Source organism: Oryza glaberrima, chromosome 10 (assembly GCF_000147395.1).
Source record: "Oryza glaberrima chromosome 10, OglaRS2, whole genome shotgun sequence".
NCBI classification, from domain to species: Eukaryota; Viridiplantae; Streptophyta; class Magnoliopsida; order Poales; family Poaceae; genus Oryza; species Oryza glaberrima.
This window is the reverse complement of record NC_068335.1, coordinates 19,853,242-19,868,665: the sequence shown is the minus strand read 5'-3', so window position 1 is coordinate 19,868,665 and position 15,424 is coordinate 19,853,242. Positions and strand designations below refer to the sequence as shown.

General features: G+C 49.3%; 2 protein-coding genes and 1 pseudogene across 2 annotated transcripts; all 3 read right to left on the bottom strand.

Annotated features, from left to right (window-relative positions):
- Positions 1 to 2,052: 2,052 nt before the first annotated feature.
- Positions 2,053 to 3,115, bottom strand: LOC127786174 (probable glutathione S-transferase GSTU6). The gene is made up of 2 exons (XM_052313503.1): positions 2,683 to 3,115; positions 2,053 to 2,586 (listed from the first exon to the last, which is right to left on the bottom strand). The coding sequence occupies exons 1-2, from the start codon at positions 3,007 to 3,009 to the stop codon at positions 2,212 to 2,214; spliced, it is 702 nt and encodes a 233-aa protein (XP_052169463.1). The 5' UTR covers positions 3,010 to 3,115; the 3' UTR covers positions 2,053 to 2,211.
- A 1,934-nt stretch (positions 3,116 to 5,049) lies between these two features.
- LOC127786171 (probable glutathione S-transferase GSTU6) lies at positions 5,050 to 6,284 on the bottom strand. Its single transcript, XM_052313502.1, has 2 exons — positions 5,877 to 6,284; positions 5,050 to 5,648 (listed from the first exon to the last, which is right to left on the bottom strand). Exons 1-2 carry the CDS (start codon positions 6,207 to 6,209, stop codon positions 5,262 to 5,264), a joined length of 720 nt encoding a protein of 239 aa, XP_052169462.1. The 5' UTR covers positions 6,210 to 6,284; the 3' UTR covers positions 5,050 to 5,261.
- Positions 6,285 to 7,881: 1,597 nt separating this feature from the next.
- On the bottom strand, positions 7,882 to 11,529 carry LOC127785945 (uncharacterized; annotated as a pseudogene).
- Positions 11,530 to 15,424: the final 3,895 nt, after the last annotated feature.

Sequence of the window (15,424 nt, the reverse complement as noted above, 5' to 3'; positions counted from 1 at the left end):
TCATATGTCTCTGTTAATCTAGTCTTAGCATATCAATTTACCTCTATCGGCTGCTTCTCGCTTTAGGGTTTCTGCCGGTATCAACTAAATCATGTTGCTAGATTAGATTAGCTTAGATATCTACCACCCTGAAAACTCAGTCAACGGCTTGATTGTCTAGATATTATGTTTCTTTTCATACTTAGTGCTGCATCAGTTAAGTTTGATCTGCTAATTCGTATTTAGAACCATAATCTCTAGCCTGCTTTTTGATTGCCAATAAGGGTTTCATCGGGGTTTCAGCCGATGAGTTATCTGGATGTTGCATCGGCTTATAAGGATTGCATACATATTGGATTTAGCTGATCGCAACAAAGGTTTTACTGTTTAATCTAATATTGTGGATTTCATGACATCAGACCTCCAGCCGATGTGTGCTTTAACCTTCGGATCGATGCTTATTTATCATATTATTACTAGCCGATTGGTTTATACTGGATTATATTGCTATTTTATTACATCATCATCAGCCGATTGCATTTATATCATTATCTACATTGGACATATAGCCAATTGCTTAAACCCTATTGCTATCGGCTGGCATCGGCATTGGCTATTATCGCTATCGGCTGGAACTACTACATCGGCTTGTCAGCCGATCGGCTGTTTTGGTCTACTATTTGCATATCTTGTCAGTTGCAGGATCAAACTGACTGGCACACCCGCATCTTATCAAGATTTGGACCTGCACAGGAGCTAAGTAGATCTCCCAGGCCGGTGTGTTCGATTTTTTCGTCAACAACTGGAAAAAAACATTTTTTCAGGTGGACTAAACAAGTTTTCGTCGATGGACAACTGGTCCGCATGCAAATGAACGCCTGCGAAAATAGCTCCCAGCATTAAAAAAAAGGGCAGCCACCGTCCACTGCCGTTTCGACCGGTAGCAGCAGCTTCCTGTTCTCCGTTCTCCTCCCATTCCCCCATCCAATCCAGTTTCCATTCCCCATCAAACCAAATCAAATTCACAAAAGCATCACAAATTAACATAGAAGAATCATAGTAGTTCACAATCAAATCAAACGCATCACAAATTAACTTTCAAAATCAAAACAAATGCCACTGCCTCCACCATCACAGCCGGTAGCTGCCGCCGCGACCGCCCTCCGTGCCACCGGATCTGGGAGGAGGGAGGGGAGATGCCGCTGCCGCCCTCCGCGCCGCCAGATCTAGGAGGAGGGAGGGGAGACGCTGCAGCCTCCGCCCTCCTCGCCGTCGCAGCCTCACGGATGCACCCCGCCGCCGTCCAACCCGAGCCGCCGGCCACCGGCCTCCCCCCTCCTCCCTCCGGCCAGATCTGGGAGGAAGGGAGGGAGGGGAGCTGTCGGCCGGCGAGCACACACTGCGCCCCGCCGCTGTCCGCCCCACGCCGCCGGCCACCGGCCTCCCCCCTCCCCCCTCCGGTCAGATCTGGGAGGGAGGGAGGCGAACCGTCGCCGGCCAGCGAGCACACACTACGCCCCGACGCGGGTCCGCCCCGCGCCGCGGGCCACCGGCCTCCCCCCTCCTCCCTCCGGCCAGATCTGGGAGGGAGGGGAGCCGCCGCTGGCCGCCCCGCGTCTGCTCCTTCCACTGCCCTCGCTAGGGTGCGCCACCACTGCCTTGTAGCCGCCTCCGGCCGGCGGCCGGGGAGAGGAGAGGTTAGGGAAGGGGAGAGTAGAGGACAGGTGGAGGGGAGGGGGAAGAGGGAACGGGAGATGAGAGGAGAAATGGGACTTGGAAAAAAAACCGCTCCGATGTCGCCTCTATTTATATTGTACACTAATTTTTGTAGACGGACCATCCGCCTGTGAAAATAAAGGGTATTTTTACAGGCGGAATGGTCCGCCTGCAAGACAGTAAGCTTCAGCCCGGTTTATATTTTTGTATGCGGTCATTTGGTTTCAATGGTTATGTTCGCCTGTGAAAAAAAAAAACCCACATTTGAAAAATGCATTTTCTAAGTAGTGGTAGGAGTGAAGGACTAATTAAGGAGGACGACCAGTAGAGATAATTCCATTACACGTTGCCGGTGTGTACTTACGAAAACTTAACGACTTCACAATTTTATTGCGTATAGTAGCAAAGTTCACACAGTCGTCACATCGTGCGACAGGACTAGCTACGTACGGTACGGGTGGCACACCAACACCAACTTCATCTCCCCACGAGAGTACCAGACGTGGCCATGCTGGCTCAGTTGGTGGCAGCTGCTGCCCACTCTGCCTGCTTCATCTTGGCGTACTCGGCCAGCCTGCCGGTGTCCGGCAACACCGCCTTGGCAGCGTCCAGCGCGGCGAAGCGGTCCAGCCACGCGTCAAGGAGCGGGCTCCGGCTCGCATCGAACAGCCTCATCCCGTGCAGGGCTTCACCGACGCGCACAAACCCGATCACGGCGCCGAGCGTGACGTCCACGTACCCGACGGCGTCGCCGCCGAAGAAGGGCTTCCCCTTGGAGCACTCCTTGAACGCCGCCTCCAGGTTCGCCACCGCCGCGAACGTCTCCTTCATCGCCGCCGCCTTCTCCTGCTCCGTCTTGCACATCGACGCCTGCAGCCACGACTTCAACAGCTGCAACAACGATGCACACACAACGCATCAGTTCATCTCGTCATTTTCGATCGATGCAAATTCAAGACGATTGGGTTGAGGCAATTCGTCGATTACCTTGTCGTCGATGTAGGCGGCCCAGAAGCGAGCGACGGCACGGTCGTAGGGGTCGGATGGGAGGAGAGGAACGCCGGCGTCGGGGAACGCCTCGTCGATGTACTGCACGATGACCTGCGACTCGCAGACGGGCTTGCCGTTGTGGATGAGCACGGGTACCTTCTTGTGCACCGGGTTGGAGCTGAGAAGCAGCTCGCTCTTGTTCTTGAGATCCTCCTCGACGTAGTCGTAGCTCAGGCCCTTGAAGCTGAGCGCGAGCTTCGCTCGCAGCGCGAACGGGCTCGCCCACATCCCCAGCAGCTTCAGCTCATCTCCTCCACCGGCCATTGTCTTCCTCTCTGAAGCTCTGAGATGGTTTTGGCTTGAGTTGTCTTTTGCTAGCTAGCTAGCACTTGATCGGAGCACAACACGAACCGTGAATATTTGTATACGCTATAGAAGACTAGTAGTGCGTCACGAGTGATGCTTGATTGCACAATTGAAATAGGGGTTTCCACAACTACTCTTTAACACGTCGAAAGCTCTTTTCAGTGTTCAGATGTATTCAAAAACATGCGATCAGTAACTTTAGTCAAAACATGTGCAGATAAATCAATAATAAACGGATATGGTGACACCGACACGTTTGACCAGGCTGATTGTTTTCAAACTGGAGTACACTTTTTTTTTCCTGAAAATACTCCAGTCAGCATCTCTGAGACTGTCAAGATGCGTCTTCTACTCTTTCTTGGAGAAGAGGAAGCTTAGGATCTGGGGCATTAAATTAAACAAACCTACAGATCATGGCGCTGCTCCCCGTCATAGTATCGCTTTGCTTTACCAGTTAAAGTACGTTTACTTTGACCTGTGAGTTTTGAGAGCCCAAGAACAAAACCAGTGGCAGTGGATGACATGGACATCGCGGGCACTTGTGGGTGTTTGTGCATTGGGGCACAAGAAATGATTACAAAACCTTAGTAATATTTTTCGCAAATTATTTCACAATTATTCGCATGCATGTATTTTGGCTTTTGGGAATAAGAGAGTATCACCAGGGGCGGATCCAACGTGGAGTCCCCCTATACTCATAAGACCCACGGATATCTCCGTAACACCCCCTTCGATTTTTTCACCATAATTGATAAATTAAAGGTTTCTAAATGGTTGGAGATTGAATATACTACGTAACTGAGCCCTTCCAATTTTTTTTCCTGGATCCGGCCCTGAGTATCATTAAAGATGTCAACATACACCCCTAGTGTAAAATTACAAGAAAATATATACCGTCAATATAATATAAATATTTTAAAATTTAGCCACAAGATTAAAAATGTGGTGGTTGGCTTACTTGGCTATGAAGGTGTTGGCGCGCGTGGACTCATGGTGGCTGCTGGCGTCTCATCGTGGTGAAGGATGATGAGGAATAAGGAATGAGATCGATTAGTGAAAACACGTAGTATCGTTTCACACTATATTCTACGAATTTACACCCAATAGTGTAAAAAATATTTTTACCCTTTTAATTTTATACTACAAACTATTTAAGTGAGAGAACAAATCAATCTAAACTCTTGGATTATTTATATTGGTGATATATATTACCACTATATACTGTAAAAGTTCCCAAAATTAAAGGTACAAGCACCATAGAACATACGATTCATCTGAATAATTAAATGGTATGAGTAGTTGCAATGCTTGGAACAAATTATTCACCGAATTACTATCACAGATATCTATCAGGATAATTAAGTACTTTAATAAAAAATAAAATTAATAAATAGCTCGTAACAACAAGTGATCTGCTAACACCATATAAGAAATTTTTTTTTGAGAAATCATACTTTTAGAAATATGGAGTAAATAAATCGCAACAATAATATGATAAACAAGCTAAAAGGAATGGGGGGGGGGGGGGGCGGAATCCACAATATTTGAGATAAAACTTCACCCTATAGGCTCTTTTATAAAGAAAAAAAATGGGTTACGTCCCTGTCTCTGTCGTAGGTACCCAACCAATAAACTTTTGAATGGTAAAAAAAGACAAAGTGATGGAAAAAAAATTCCTACTACACACTGCCGAATTTTCAATGAAGGAAATGGATAAATAAAGGAGAACAAAACAACCGTGCAAGTTGCAAAATCTCTGAAGGGCAACAGGGCCAACAGCGAGTAACAGAGAAAACAGAGGACAAGCATCTTCATTTTTTTTAATAATAGAATAAAACATTCCGGCCTTTATTCAAAGAGTTACAGTCAATTATTTCAGAACTCACACAGAAAAAAACTTATATAGAAAGTTCACGATAGTATAAACAAAGCTAAGCAAACACAAACTAATAGACACCAACAGAAGAAAAAGATCCCCTAACTACTTAATATACTTAATAAACAGAGGACAAGCATCTCCATGACTTCATTGAATATTCCTTGCATTATTCAGACATAAATCAAGATACTGATACAGAAAAAACACTAAATCAACTAAATCTATTCTTTTCCAACAAGCACATTAGTTTCTCCCAAATAATTTTTCCAACAAGCACATTATTTTCTCCCAAACAATGGGAGTTACCACGACATAACCAAACATATCCATCTTAGCTTTTTGAAGCCGCCGCGGCAGCCGCAGCTGCCTCTGCCAGCCTCATCTTAGCGAACTCGACCACCCCGTCGACATCCGGCAACACCTTCTCGGCGACGTCGAGCTCGCCGAAGCGCTGCGCCCACGCGGCCAAAAGAGGGGCCTTCTCCTCGTCGAAGATCTTGGAGCCAGCGAGCACCTCGGTCGCTTTCACCCACGAGATGAGGCCACCAAGCGCGACGTCCACGATCCCGACTGTGTCGCCGCCGAAGAAGGGCTTCCCCTTGGAGCAATCCTTCAGGGCTCCCTCCAGCGTCTCCACCGCCGCGAGCAGTTGCTTCATCCCCTCCGCCTTCTCCTCCTCCGTCTTGCCTCTGAACGTCGCCACCCATGCCGGAACGAACTGCACGCACGCGCCACCCAACACATCATCGCATCAGTGAGATAAAAACCTCGAGAGAAATGCCCGGGAGTTTTCTGGCTAGTTTCACAAGGTGGTGGGCTAGTCGATTTGGGTCTAGAGCATCATCCTTCGAATTATTTGATATTAGATCATTCCCTAATATTTGTGTTTTGAGATAACAGCTCGAACTGTGACACAAATGAAGGAAAGGTAGCTTAGCTATCCTACCTTGTCGTCGACGTAGGCGACCCAGAAGCGAGCGACGGCGCGCTCGTAGGGGTCGGCGGGGAGCAGGGCGGCACCGGCGCCGGCGTCGGGGAAGGCCTCGTCGATGTACTGCACGATGATCGACGACTCGCAGACCGGCTTGCCGTTGTGGATGAGCACGGGGATCTTCTTGTGCACCGGGTTGGAGGCGAGGAGGAGCTCGCTCTTGTTGACGAGGTCCTGCTTGACGTACTCGTAGCTGAGGCCCTTGAGGCCGAGCGCGAGCTCAACCCTGGTGACGAATGGGCTTGGCCATTTGCCGAGCAGCATCAGCTCGTCTCCTGATCCGGCCATCTCGCTGGGGTGAGAGAGCGGAACAGAGAATGATTGGATGAACACGCTTTGGATTGTGTTTTGCTGCGTATACTTGGATGCTTGATCAGAGCAGGGTGGTGATGTATATATGGTGCTCCAGATTGAAGTGGAGGGTGGCGGGTGATCGATGCATCATCCATGATGCCTGCGGCGTGCCAATGCATCATCCATGATGTCATCGATGAATGCAGACTGAGATTATTCAGAAACGAATAGATTCTGCTGTTTTGGGAATTAAGTTGACTAGGTTCCATTTTACTACCTCAGGTTCTAAACAAATGATAATGTTGTTGATTTCCTTTTACAGATGTTTCACCATTTATCTTATTAAAAACCTTACATAATTATTATTTATTTTATTGTAACTTGCTTTATCATTAAGTGTACTTTACTCATTACTTACATTTTCACATATTTGTGCATAAGTTTTCAATAAGACTAACCGTCAAACATATGTCAAAAAGTAAACGACATCATATATTAAAATTTAGAGGAAGTGTCATTTATGTGGATTCCCCAAAGTTATTAATATATAGTTGGCCACATAATCAAAAGATGAAATTGTCAATAGGTTTGGATCATTTATACTGTGATGCAATACTACAATAGAGATGACTGTAAACTGTAAAGGAACAATCGGTTGATTCACTTTTCCCCAAATTCTCCCATCCGTGTGGTATGGTTTAGCCGAATTTGGGCTGTTTAAAATGCATCTGCATGGGGTACCTAACTCTAATAGGTGGTTTGTACCATGCCGGGATCAGGGTTCAATATTTCGTTTTTGGCATTTGTATCCAGAGGTGGGGTACGGCGAAATTTCCAAAATTTTGAAAAATTTCAGTCCAAAATTATTGGAATTTTTTAACAAAATTTGGTCAAATTTTTTTAAAAAAACAAATTCTCAAAAATAAAAAATTATGGTAGAAGATCCTCACCAACTGGGACCTGCACACAATTGTTGTGCCGAACGCGTCTCCCATTGCTCCCCTATCCATGTGGCCCACTTGATGAATTAAAAATGAATTCAAACAATAAGTTTGAAAAAAAAGAAAGAGAATACTAACTAAAAGGAAAAAAAAAAGACATATACTCAGAAATATTGTGTGGACACATTTGATCGGGCTAATTGTTTAATTACAAACTACAAGTTACTTATTTTTCTTTCTTTTCTAAAAGCATTTTAGTAAGTAACCAAGAAAGTCATGTCTTCCACCCTTTCTTGGAGAAATAAAAGAGGAAACATAGGAAATGGTGCAATAAGGCCATTTACAGTGGAGGCACATGGCGAGTGCCCATTAGCTCGCCACATCATATCCGTGGCTCCAGCTCAGGCTCTGTCGTGCCATCACAGAGGCACCCATGTCCTGTAGCGGACACGGCTGTCTCGTCTGGCCACTTTAAAATTACTTGATTTCTAGCCATTTCAATAAATTTTAGCGAGAGAAATATTGTTTTCGCAATATGCAAGAGACATATTCACTGCCAATTTCAATAATACACCAAAATGTTTTAATAATTGGCTCAGGTAGCTAACATATATTTGCTAAATCCTTAAAATTTGTGTGATTTTTTTGGCTTTCAGTTGTTTTTATTACTTAAGGGTAACTAGGATTTAGTCCAACTACACTTTTCCTTATGTAAAAGCCCAGGATGTAATAATTTTCGTCATCTTTGGAAAAAAAAAAGTTCACTCTTGTTCCTCTAAAAACTAATAATTCCATTTATTGGAAGAAACGGGCTAACCAAAACCACACGAACAATATCCAACCGTAAGAACGCAGACAGACAACAAATTCACGTGGCAAACAAAGCCCACATCGCCACATGTGACGGGACTACAAGTGGCACACCATGACACCAAATTCATCGTCGAGGCCCAACCACGTCGCGAACCACGGCCCCTGCATGCCAGTTCAGTTGTTCGCAGCCGCGGCGGCTGCCCGCTCCGCCTGCCTCTTCTTGGCGTACTCGGCTAATGTGCCGGCGTCCGGCAAGACCGCCATGGCCGCATCCAGTGCGGCGAAGCGGTCCACCCACGCGTCCAGGAGCGGGCTCCTGGTGGCATCGAAGAGCCTCATCCCGTACAGGGCCTCGCCGGCGTGCACCCAGCTGACCAGGGCGCCGAGCGTGACGTCCAGGTACCCGACGGCGTCGCCGCCGAAGAAGGGCTTCCCCTTGGAGCACTCCTCGAAGGCCGCCTCCAGGTTCGCCACCGCTGTGAACGTCTCCTTCAACGCCTCCGCCTTCTCCTCCTCCGTCTTGCCCATCGACGCCTGCAGCCACGACTTCAACAGCTGCGACGACGCACCAAGCGCAGCAGTTGACAGTTAATCAATCACCAGAAACATCGTCATTTGGTATTGATTCGATGCAAATTCAAGACAGGGCGTTGCGATTGATTTGAGGCAATTTGTGAATCACCTTGTCGTCGATGTAGGCGGCCCAGAAGCGAGCGACGGCGCGCTCGTAGGGGTCGGAGGGGAGGAGGGGCACGCCGGCGCCGGGGAACGCCTCGTCGATGTACTGCACGATGACCTGCGACTCGCAGATGGGCTTGCCGTTGTGGATGAGCACGGGCACCTTCTTGTGCACCGGGTTGGAGCTGAGCAGCAGCTCGCTCTTGTTGCTGAGGTCCTCCTCGGCGTACTCGTAGCTCAGGCCCTTGAAGCTGAGCGCAAGCTTCACTCGCAGAGCGAACGGGCTCGTCCACATGCCCAGCAGCTTCAGCTCATCTCCTGCTCCGGCCATTAGCTTCTTCTAGCTGTAGCTTGGTGGTGAACTGTGAATCGTGTGAGTGAGGTTTTGAGATTTGAGATGGTTAAATAAATGGTTTTGGTTCGTGTTCTGTGGACGGGGTAGCTAGTATACTGATTGCGTGGCTCGTTGAATGCGCGCTCCCATATTCAGATGTATTGAAACATGTGATCCGCTAACCTGGTCTAAAAAATTAAACGAAGGCATATTGAAAAGAAGTAAATCGCTACATGAAGGTATTGAAAATGACACCTGGATCGATGACCTGGAGCTAAATAGGAACACTACTTTTACAGTGGACCTGATCAGCCAACTTGTGTCCCTATGGAGCGCAACCCAGGACATCATGCTAAACCAAAATGAGTCAGACCACATCGTCTGGAAGCTCTCGAATCATGGAGAATGCTCAACCTCTTCGGCATACAAGGCTCAGTGTCTAGGAACAGTCGGCACCAACTTCAATCCCCTAATTTGGAAATCTTGGGCTCCTGCAAAATGCAAATTCTATGCGTGGCTTGTAATTCAAAATAGAGTCTGGACTTCCGATCGACTAGCTATAAGAGGATGGCCAAATAGCGGAGTGTGCCCCCTATGCCGTACGACGAACGAGACGACATGCCATCTATTAGCTTCCTTTAGATACACCAGAAGGATCTGGAGACTGATGGTCGGCTGGGTGGCTTATCAGTAATTGGACCTGAGCAATTGGGAGCCATGCCAAAGCGTACATGAATGGTGGGAAATGCTAGCCAACAAAAAAAAAAGTGCCCAAGAAAGGGCTGCGATCCTTAATCCTACTCATAGCCTAAGAAATCTAGAAAGAAAGGAACCAAAGGATCTTCGAGCACAAGGAAACGGTAGCCCCCAACCTTATGGCAAAAATAAAGGAAGAGGCAAGAACCTGAATAATGGCAGGCATAAGGTGACTTGGAGAATTCCTCCCAACTTAACCACAACGCTTATGTAATTTTGTACAGCTCTTTTTTTCCTCTAGGGGATGTATTTTTTTACGCCTATATCTAGTGAAATAGCACAATCTCGTGCCGTATAGCATTCCCCAATAATTGTTACAATTTTATTTTAAATGCATACATATGCATAAACTTATCTTAAAATGTTCGATACTCTCTTAAAAAGATACCAAAGAGAAATAGCCTTTCTGGTAAAATTTGATGCCTCTCAGTATCCCACGTATCAAATTTATTATCTCTCGGTACCTTCTTTTTAATGCCGGTAAAATTTATTTACGAATAGGCATTGTTATTAGATTATGACCGCTAATATATTATAGGTGTACCTTTTCATTGTCCCGCACAGTATAGTCTTCTCTCTTTTTTTTCACAGCCAAATCTGTAATTATTTTCATTGGGCCATGTTATTAAGTTGTAAAGACCTTTCTCACCCAGACGCCACTTGTACTAGTTTCTTTTCTCTAATTAACACTATTCATTTCGGTTTATAACATTTTACCTTGGACAAACTGTTCCCTAGATATTTTTTCAACCCAAGTTACTACTACTGTAGTAACACATCTGAACTCGTAACGTACACGACACTCGACTGAGAAACAGATGGAAACAATCCCAACATCCGTTCGTCTTCGGCATGACACGACAAGTCAACTGTCACTTCAGTTGGTGGCGGCGGCGGCGCGAGCCTGCAGCACCTTGCCGAACTCGATCATCTTGTCCATGTCCGGCATGACGGCCTTGGCGGCGTCCAGCTCCACGAAGCGCTCGGCCCACGCCGCCAGCAGCGGGGTGGTGGCCGGGTCGAACCTCTTGACGCCGCGCATCACGTCGGTGGCGCGCACCCACGCGAGGAAGCCGCCGAGCACGACGTCGAGGTACCCGACGGTGTCGCCGCCGAAGAAGGGCTTCCCCTTGGAGCACTCCCTCAGCCCGACCTCCATCTTCTCCAGCGCCTCCACCACCTTCTTCTCCCCCTCCGCCCTCTCCTCCTCCGTCTTCCCCCACGACGCCGCCTGCGACGCCTCCACCAGCTGCGAACAAATCAAATTGAATCAAAAACGGAAGAGTCGGAGACGATGCGGATGATCGCGATGTGAGGTGACATGGTACCGACGTACCGTGTCGTCGTTGAAGGCGGCCCAGAAGCGAGCGACGGCGCGTTCGTGGGGGTCGGCAGGGAGGAGGGTGGCGCCGGCGCCGGGGAACGCCTCGTCGAGGTACTGGAGGATGACCTGCGACTCGCAGACGGGCTTGCCGTTGTGGATGAGCACGGGCACCTTCTTGTTCACCGGGTTGGAGCTGAGGAGGAGGTCGCTCTTGTTCATGAGATCCTCCTCGACGTACTCGTAGCTGAGGCCCTTGAGACTGAGCGCGAACTTCACTCGCAGAACGTACGGGCTCGCCCACATGCCCAGCAGCTTCAGCTCGTCTCCTCCTCCGGCCATGGCCTCTGCCTCAAGTCTCACTCTCGACTCTGTATTTGCTTGTGAGCGGTGTCCTCTGTTCTGTCTGGTTGGTGTTGAGGAGGAAGGACCGAAGGAGACGAAGTGTATTTATGGAGCTAAGGCCCCCCAAATCGTATGAGATTAGTCTGCACTTGAACTCAGCAGTTTGCCTGAAGAGGGCGATTTTTCTTTGTTTGACTTGATTGGCAAGCTATATTTGGATGAAATTTCTGGTTTGGATAGTCAAATTCATATACTTGGACAAGAATTCATATGCTTTTCTTTTTTTTTGCGGGAATTCATATACTTTTCTGGTTTGAAAAGTGTGATCATAGTCGAGTCAAGCCATTCTCTTTTTTTCTCCTTCGGTAATTAATTACCCTCCATTCAAAAAACTTCATTTCTACCAGTACAAGTATTTGTGGGACCGAGGTATTAGTATATTGGCCGATGCTAAGTTGCTAACTCAAACAACCATATAAATTTAGTAGGCGATGACACTTGTCTTAGGGTGTGTTTAGTTCACGCCAAAATTGAAAGTTTGATTGAAATTGGAACGATGTGATGAAAAAGTTAAAAGTTTGTGTGTAGGAAAGTTTTGATGTGATGAAAAAATTGAAAGTTTGAAAAAAAATTGGGAACAAAACCAAGCCTTAGACTTCATTGCAAAGGAAGCATAGGCTGACAAATCTCTTCCTGTAACGCTCCGCTTCTTGTGAGACGTTAAAAACTAATTCGGCAAAATCCTATATGCGAAAATTTCGTTCTTTGTGTGCGAGTCTAAGTTGTGCCAAGGATCTCAATTCAAATCCCGTTGTTCCCTCTCATCGAAATCAAAATCCTCCACCTCAAATTCCTCTTCCGATTCAAGTCTCCAAATCAAATTCCGAAATTCAATCGCATCCTTTGAATCCTCGCTAAACACTCGCTCCCAATTCCGAAAAATACCAAACCCTATCTTGAGCCTTCCTTGTTTCCTCCCTGAACCCTCGAGTTCGAATATCGAATTTGAATCCAAATCCAAACTCCAATTCTCTCCAATTCAATTCCTCTGCAGAAGTCTATTTTGCCTCCCTCAGGCTCAGTGGGCCGACTCTTCCTCCCCGGCCCATCTCCCCCTCTCAGTCCAGCCCACCTCTCCCCTCCCAGCCTTCCTCTCCCCTCGCACATGCGTTGCACGCGATCGAGTCGAGAGAGAGAGCGCCGCTCTCTCCCTCTCTCCCTCTCTCTCTCGCTCGTTCTCCCTCTTCTCTCACCGTCGCCGCCATTTGAACCCGCCACCGCCTTTGGTTCCCGCGCACGCGCCAGTCGTGGCCGACCGCCCGGTCGCCGCCACCGTCAGCGCCTGCGCCGCGCTGCCGCTCGGCCCCGCTGCCTGCCGCGAGCTCTGCAGCGCGTGCCCGAGCCGCTCCACGCGTGTCCTGCCAAAACCGTGAGGCCGAGCTCCCGCTCCCATCCCTCTCCCTCCCCAACTCGGCAAAGAGAAGAGCTCCCTTTTCCCCTCCTTTTAGCTCCCTTTTTCCCCTCCTTTTCCACTTTTGCCCGACACCGCCGGCGTCATCACCTGCCGCCGCCTTGGCTGCACGCGTCAACGACCGCCAGCTCGCCGCCCTTGCATCCTTGACCGCCCACGAGGTCGGTTTCCTCCCTCCCCAAACCGACATCCCCCGCGCCTATAAAGCCCGAGCCTCCTCCCCATATCCCTCTCGTTTTTCCCTCGCCTTCACCGCGCCATTGTTGCCTTCCCGCTGTCCTTGCCGTCGCCGTCTGTCGCCGAGCACCGAGGGAGCCGGTGCGTGCGTGGACGCGTGACGAGGAGCTCCGGGCGCCACCTCTCCCTCCCTTCGTCTCGCCGCGACTCCATCCGCGCCGCCAACGCCGCACCCCTCTCGTCGGTGAGCTCCCCACCGTGTTCTTCGTCTCGATGAACGCAGTGCCGTCACCCTCGTGCTCTCGCGCTTAGACGCCGCGCCGCGCCCGTCGCCGTTCGCCATAGCTCGCCGGCCGCCTTGCCCTGCCCCGGAGGTCGCTCACCGTCGCCATGACTCCCTAGGCTAGCTCGTCGCCGCCCGTCGCTTGAAACGAGTTCCCGGAGCCGTGTAGAAGCTCCTTCCCCGGTGAATTGGACTCCCGTTGCCCCGACGAATTTTTTTCCCCTTTTCTCCGCCGGCGATGGCCGCCGCCGCAATCCGCCGCCGTCGGTCCCCCGCCCGACGATTCCTTGCGCCGCCACCATCCCCGGGCCCCCTCGAACCTCCCCGGCTCGCCGCCGCGGCCGCCCGCCTCGTCGGCCGCGCCCACGCCGTGCCACCCATCCCGCCGCCGCACGGCCGCCGTCGCCGGCCGCCGTCACGCCTCCCCTCCCACATCCGAGCCGGTGGATGGAACCCCCTTGGCCCCCTCTCGCTTCCGGTGCCCGCCGCTCGCTCCGGTTCGCCGCCGCTCGCCGGAACGCCTCGCGCGTCGTCGGCCGTCCGATCTCCGGGCGCGCCTCCTCCTCCCGTCTCGCCTTGCCGCCGTGGCTGTCCACGTGGACGCCACCTCAGCCGCTCGGCCGCTTGACCGAGTCCACCCCTGCCCAGTCAGCCACCCCCCTCTCTCCTCTGGCTCGTGGGCTTGGCCCATCGGCCGACCCCCCCTCCTCAGCCTATTAAAACAAACGAAGTCTATTATTCCTCCCTCTTCCCAAGCCGAGTGTCCATCCCCCAAGAACAAAGTCCATTTAAATCCCCTCCTTGAACGGTACACCCTTGGCCCCACTCGTCAGTGACTGTCAATAATATTCTTGTGAATATTATTTCTATAAATTCCATAAACCATTTCTCGTATTCCGGAAAAGTCCGATAAATCATTTCCTTGTCCGGAAAATCCCATTCGAGCTTCCAAAAATTCATATCTGACAATCCGTAGCTCCGATTGACTCCGTTCAACTTCCAGTAATTTCGTAAAATTGAGATCTATTTAATGGCACTATTATTTAGTCTAAATAGGATCTTTCCTTTGGTCTTTTGTTTAGGTTTTTGATTGTTTGCGTATAGTTGCGGTTACCGGATTTTCGTCGATCGCGGGTTTTCTCGAAGAATCGTGAAGCTTCGTGAAGACCTTGAGCAAGGCAAGTCACCCTTTGATCAATTGCTCCTATAATTGGAAAATCATTATTATTTTGTTTGCAACTTGCATTATTAGAATCACACACTTATTGCTTGGCCTCGGTTTGCCTGCCAAACCGACGGACCTACCCAATAGTCGCACTATTTACCTGTAGGTTGTACTACCCTGATTCCTTGTCGCTCCACCCTTGTGATACTTGGGTATCCGTGCTCTCTGAGCGCGTATACCAAATATCCCACATACACCGTTGATTGTCGAAAAATTGGGAAATGGGTTTGAGAAGCCTTGAAAACCCGACATGTGGTGTCGGTGTGTTTAAAAATAAAATGAATTGTGAAAACTCGCGATGCGGGGGTGGTGCCTGCGTGGCGCTGTCCCGTATTCGCATATAAGGACCGATTCCTGTGGGAAACTCATCAAGCATAACAAAGTGCAACCACAAGGTGGAATGGGACACCCTGGCTAAGTAACTAGTCGGTTCGGGGAAACCTCGCATGCCAATAGTTGGGAACGCCGGGGCGGGGTCGGTTGGAGCCAAACCGGGTTCCTGGTAAGGCAAGAACATGAAACTTGCCAGATTACCGATCGAGGTTGTTGGAGTTTGATTTGTGAAAACTAAAATGGCCTATATTTATGTGAGGATTTGATCCTTCTATGTGGCATGAGGTAACCCTGGGTCGGCTTGGGAAAGGCCTTGTTGCGAACCTCCGATACCGACGGGTGTTCGGAATAAGTTCGTATCTTGTGGGTAAAGTGTACCCCTCTGCAGAGGTTAACTAACTGTTCGAACAGCCGTGCCCACGGTCATGGGCGGATGTAAGGTGGTTCCCGTTGCGTAGATTTGTTTGCTTGTGCTTTGTGAAAAGTTATTGCGGTGTGGGAATCGTAACCAGAATCAGCCTATGTGGCAGAT

Coding starts and splice junctions, on each gene's coding strand:
- LOC127786174 (XM_052313503.1), bottom strand. CDS start 3,009: ATGGCCGGTGGAGGAGATGAGCTGAAGCTGCTGGGGATGTGGGCGAGC. Junction 2,587..2,682: donor CCGCCTACATCGACGACAAG/GTAATCGACGAA, acceptor TCGTTGTTGCAG/CTGTTGAAGTCGTGGCTGCA.
- LOC127786171 (XM_052313502.1), bottom strand. CDS start 6,209: ATGGCCGGATCAGGAGACGAGCTGATGCTGCTCGGCAAATGGCCAAGC. Junction 5,649..5,876: donor TCGCCTACGTCGACGACAAG/GTAGGATAGCTA, acceptor GCGTGCGTGCAG/TTCGTTCCGGCATGGGTGGC.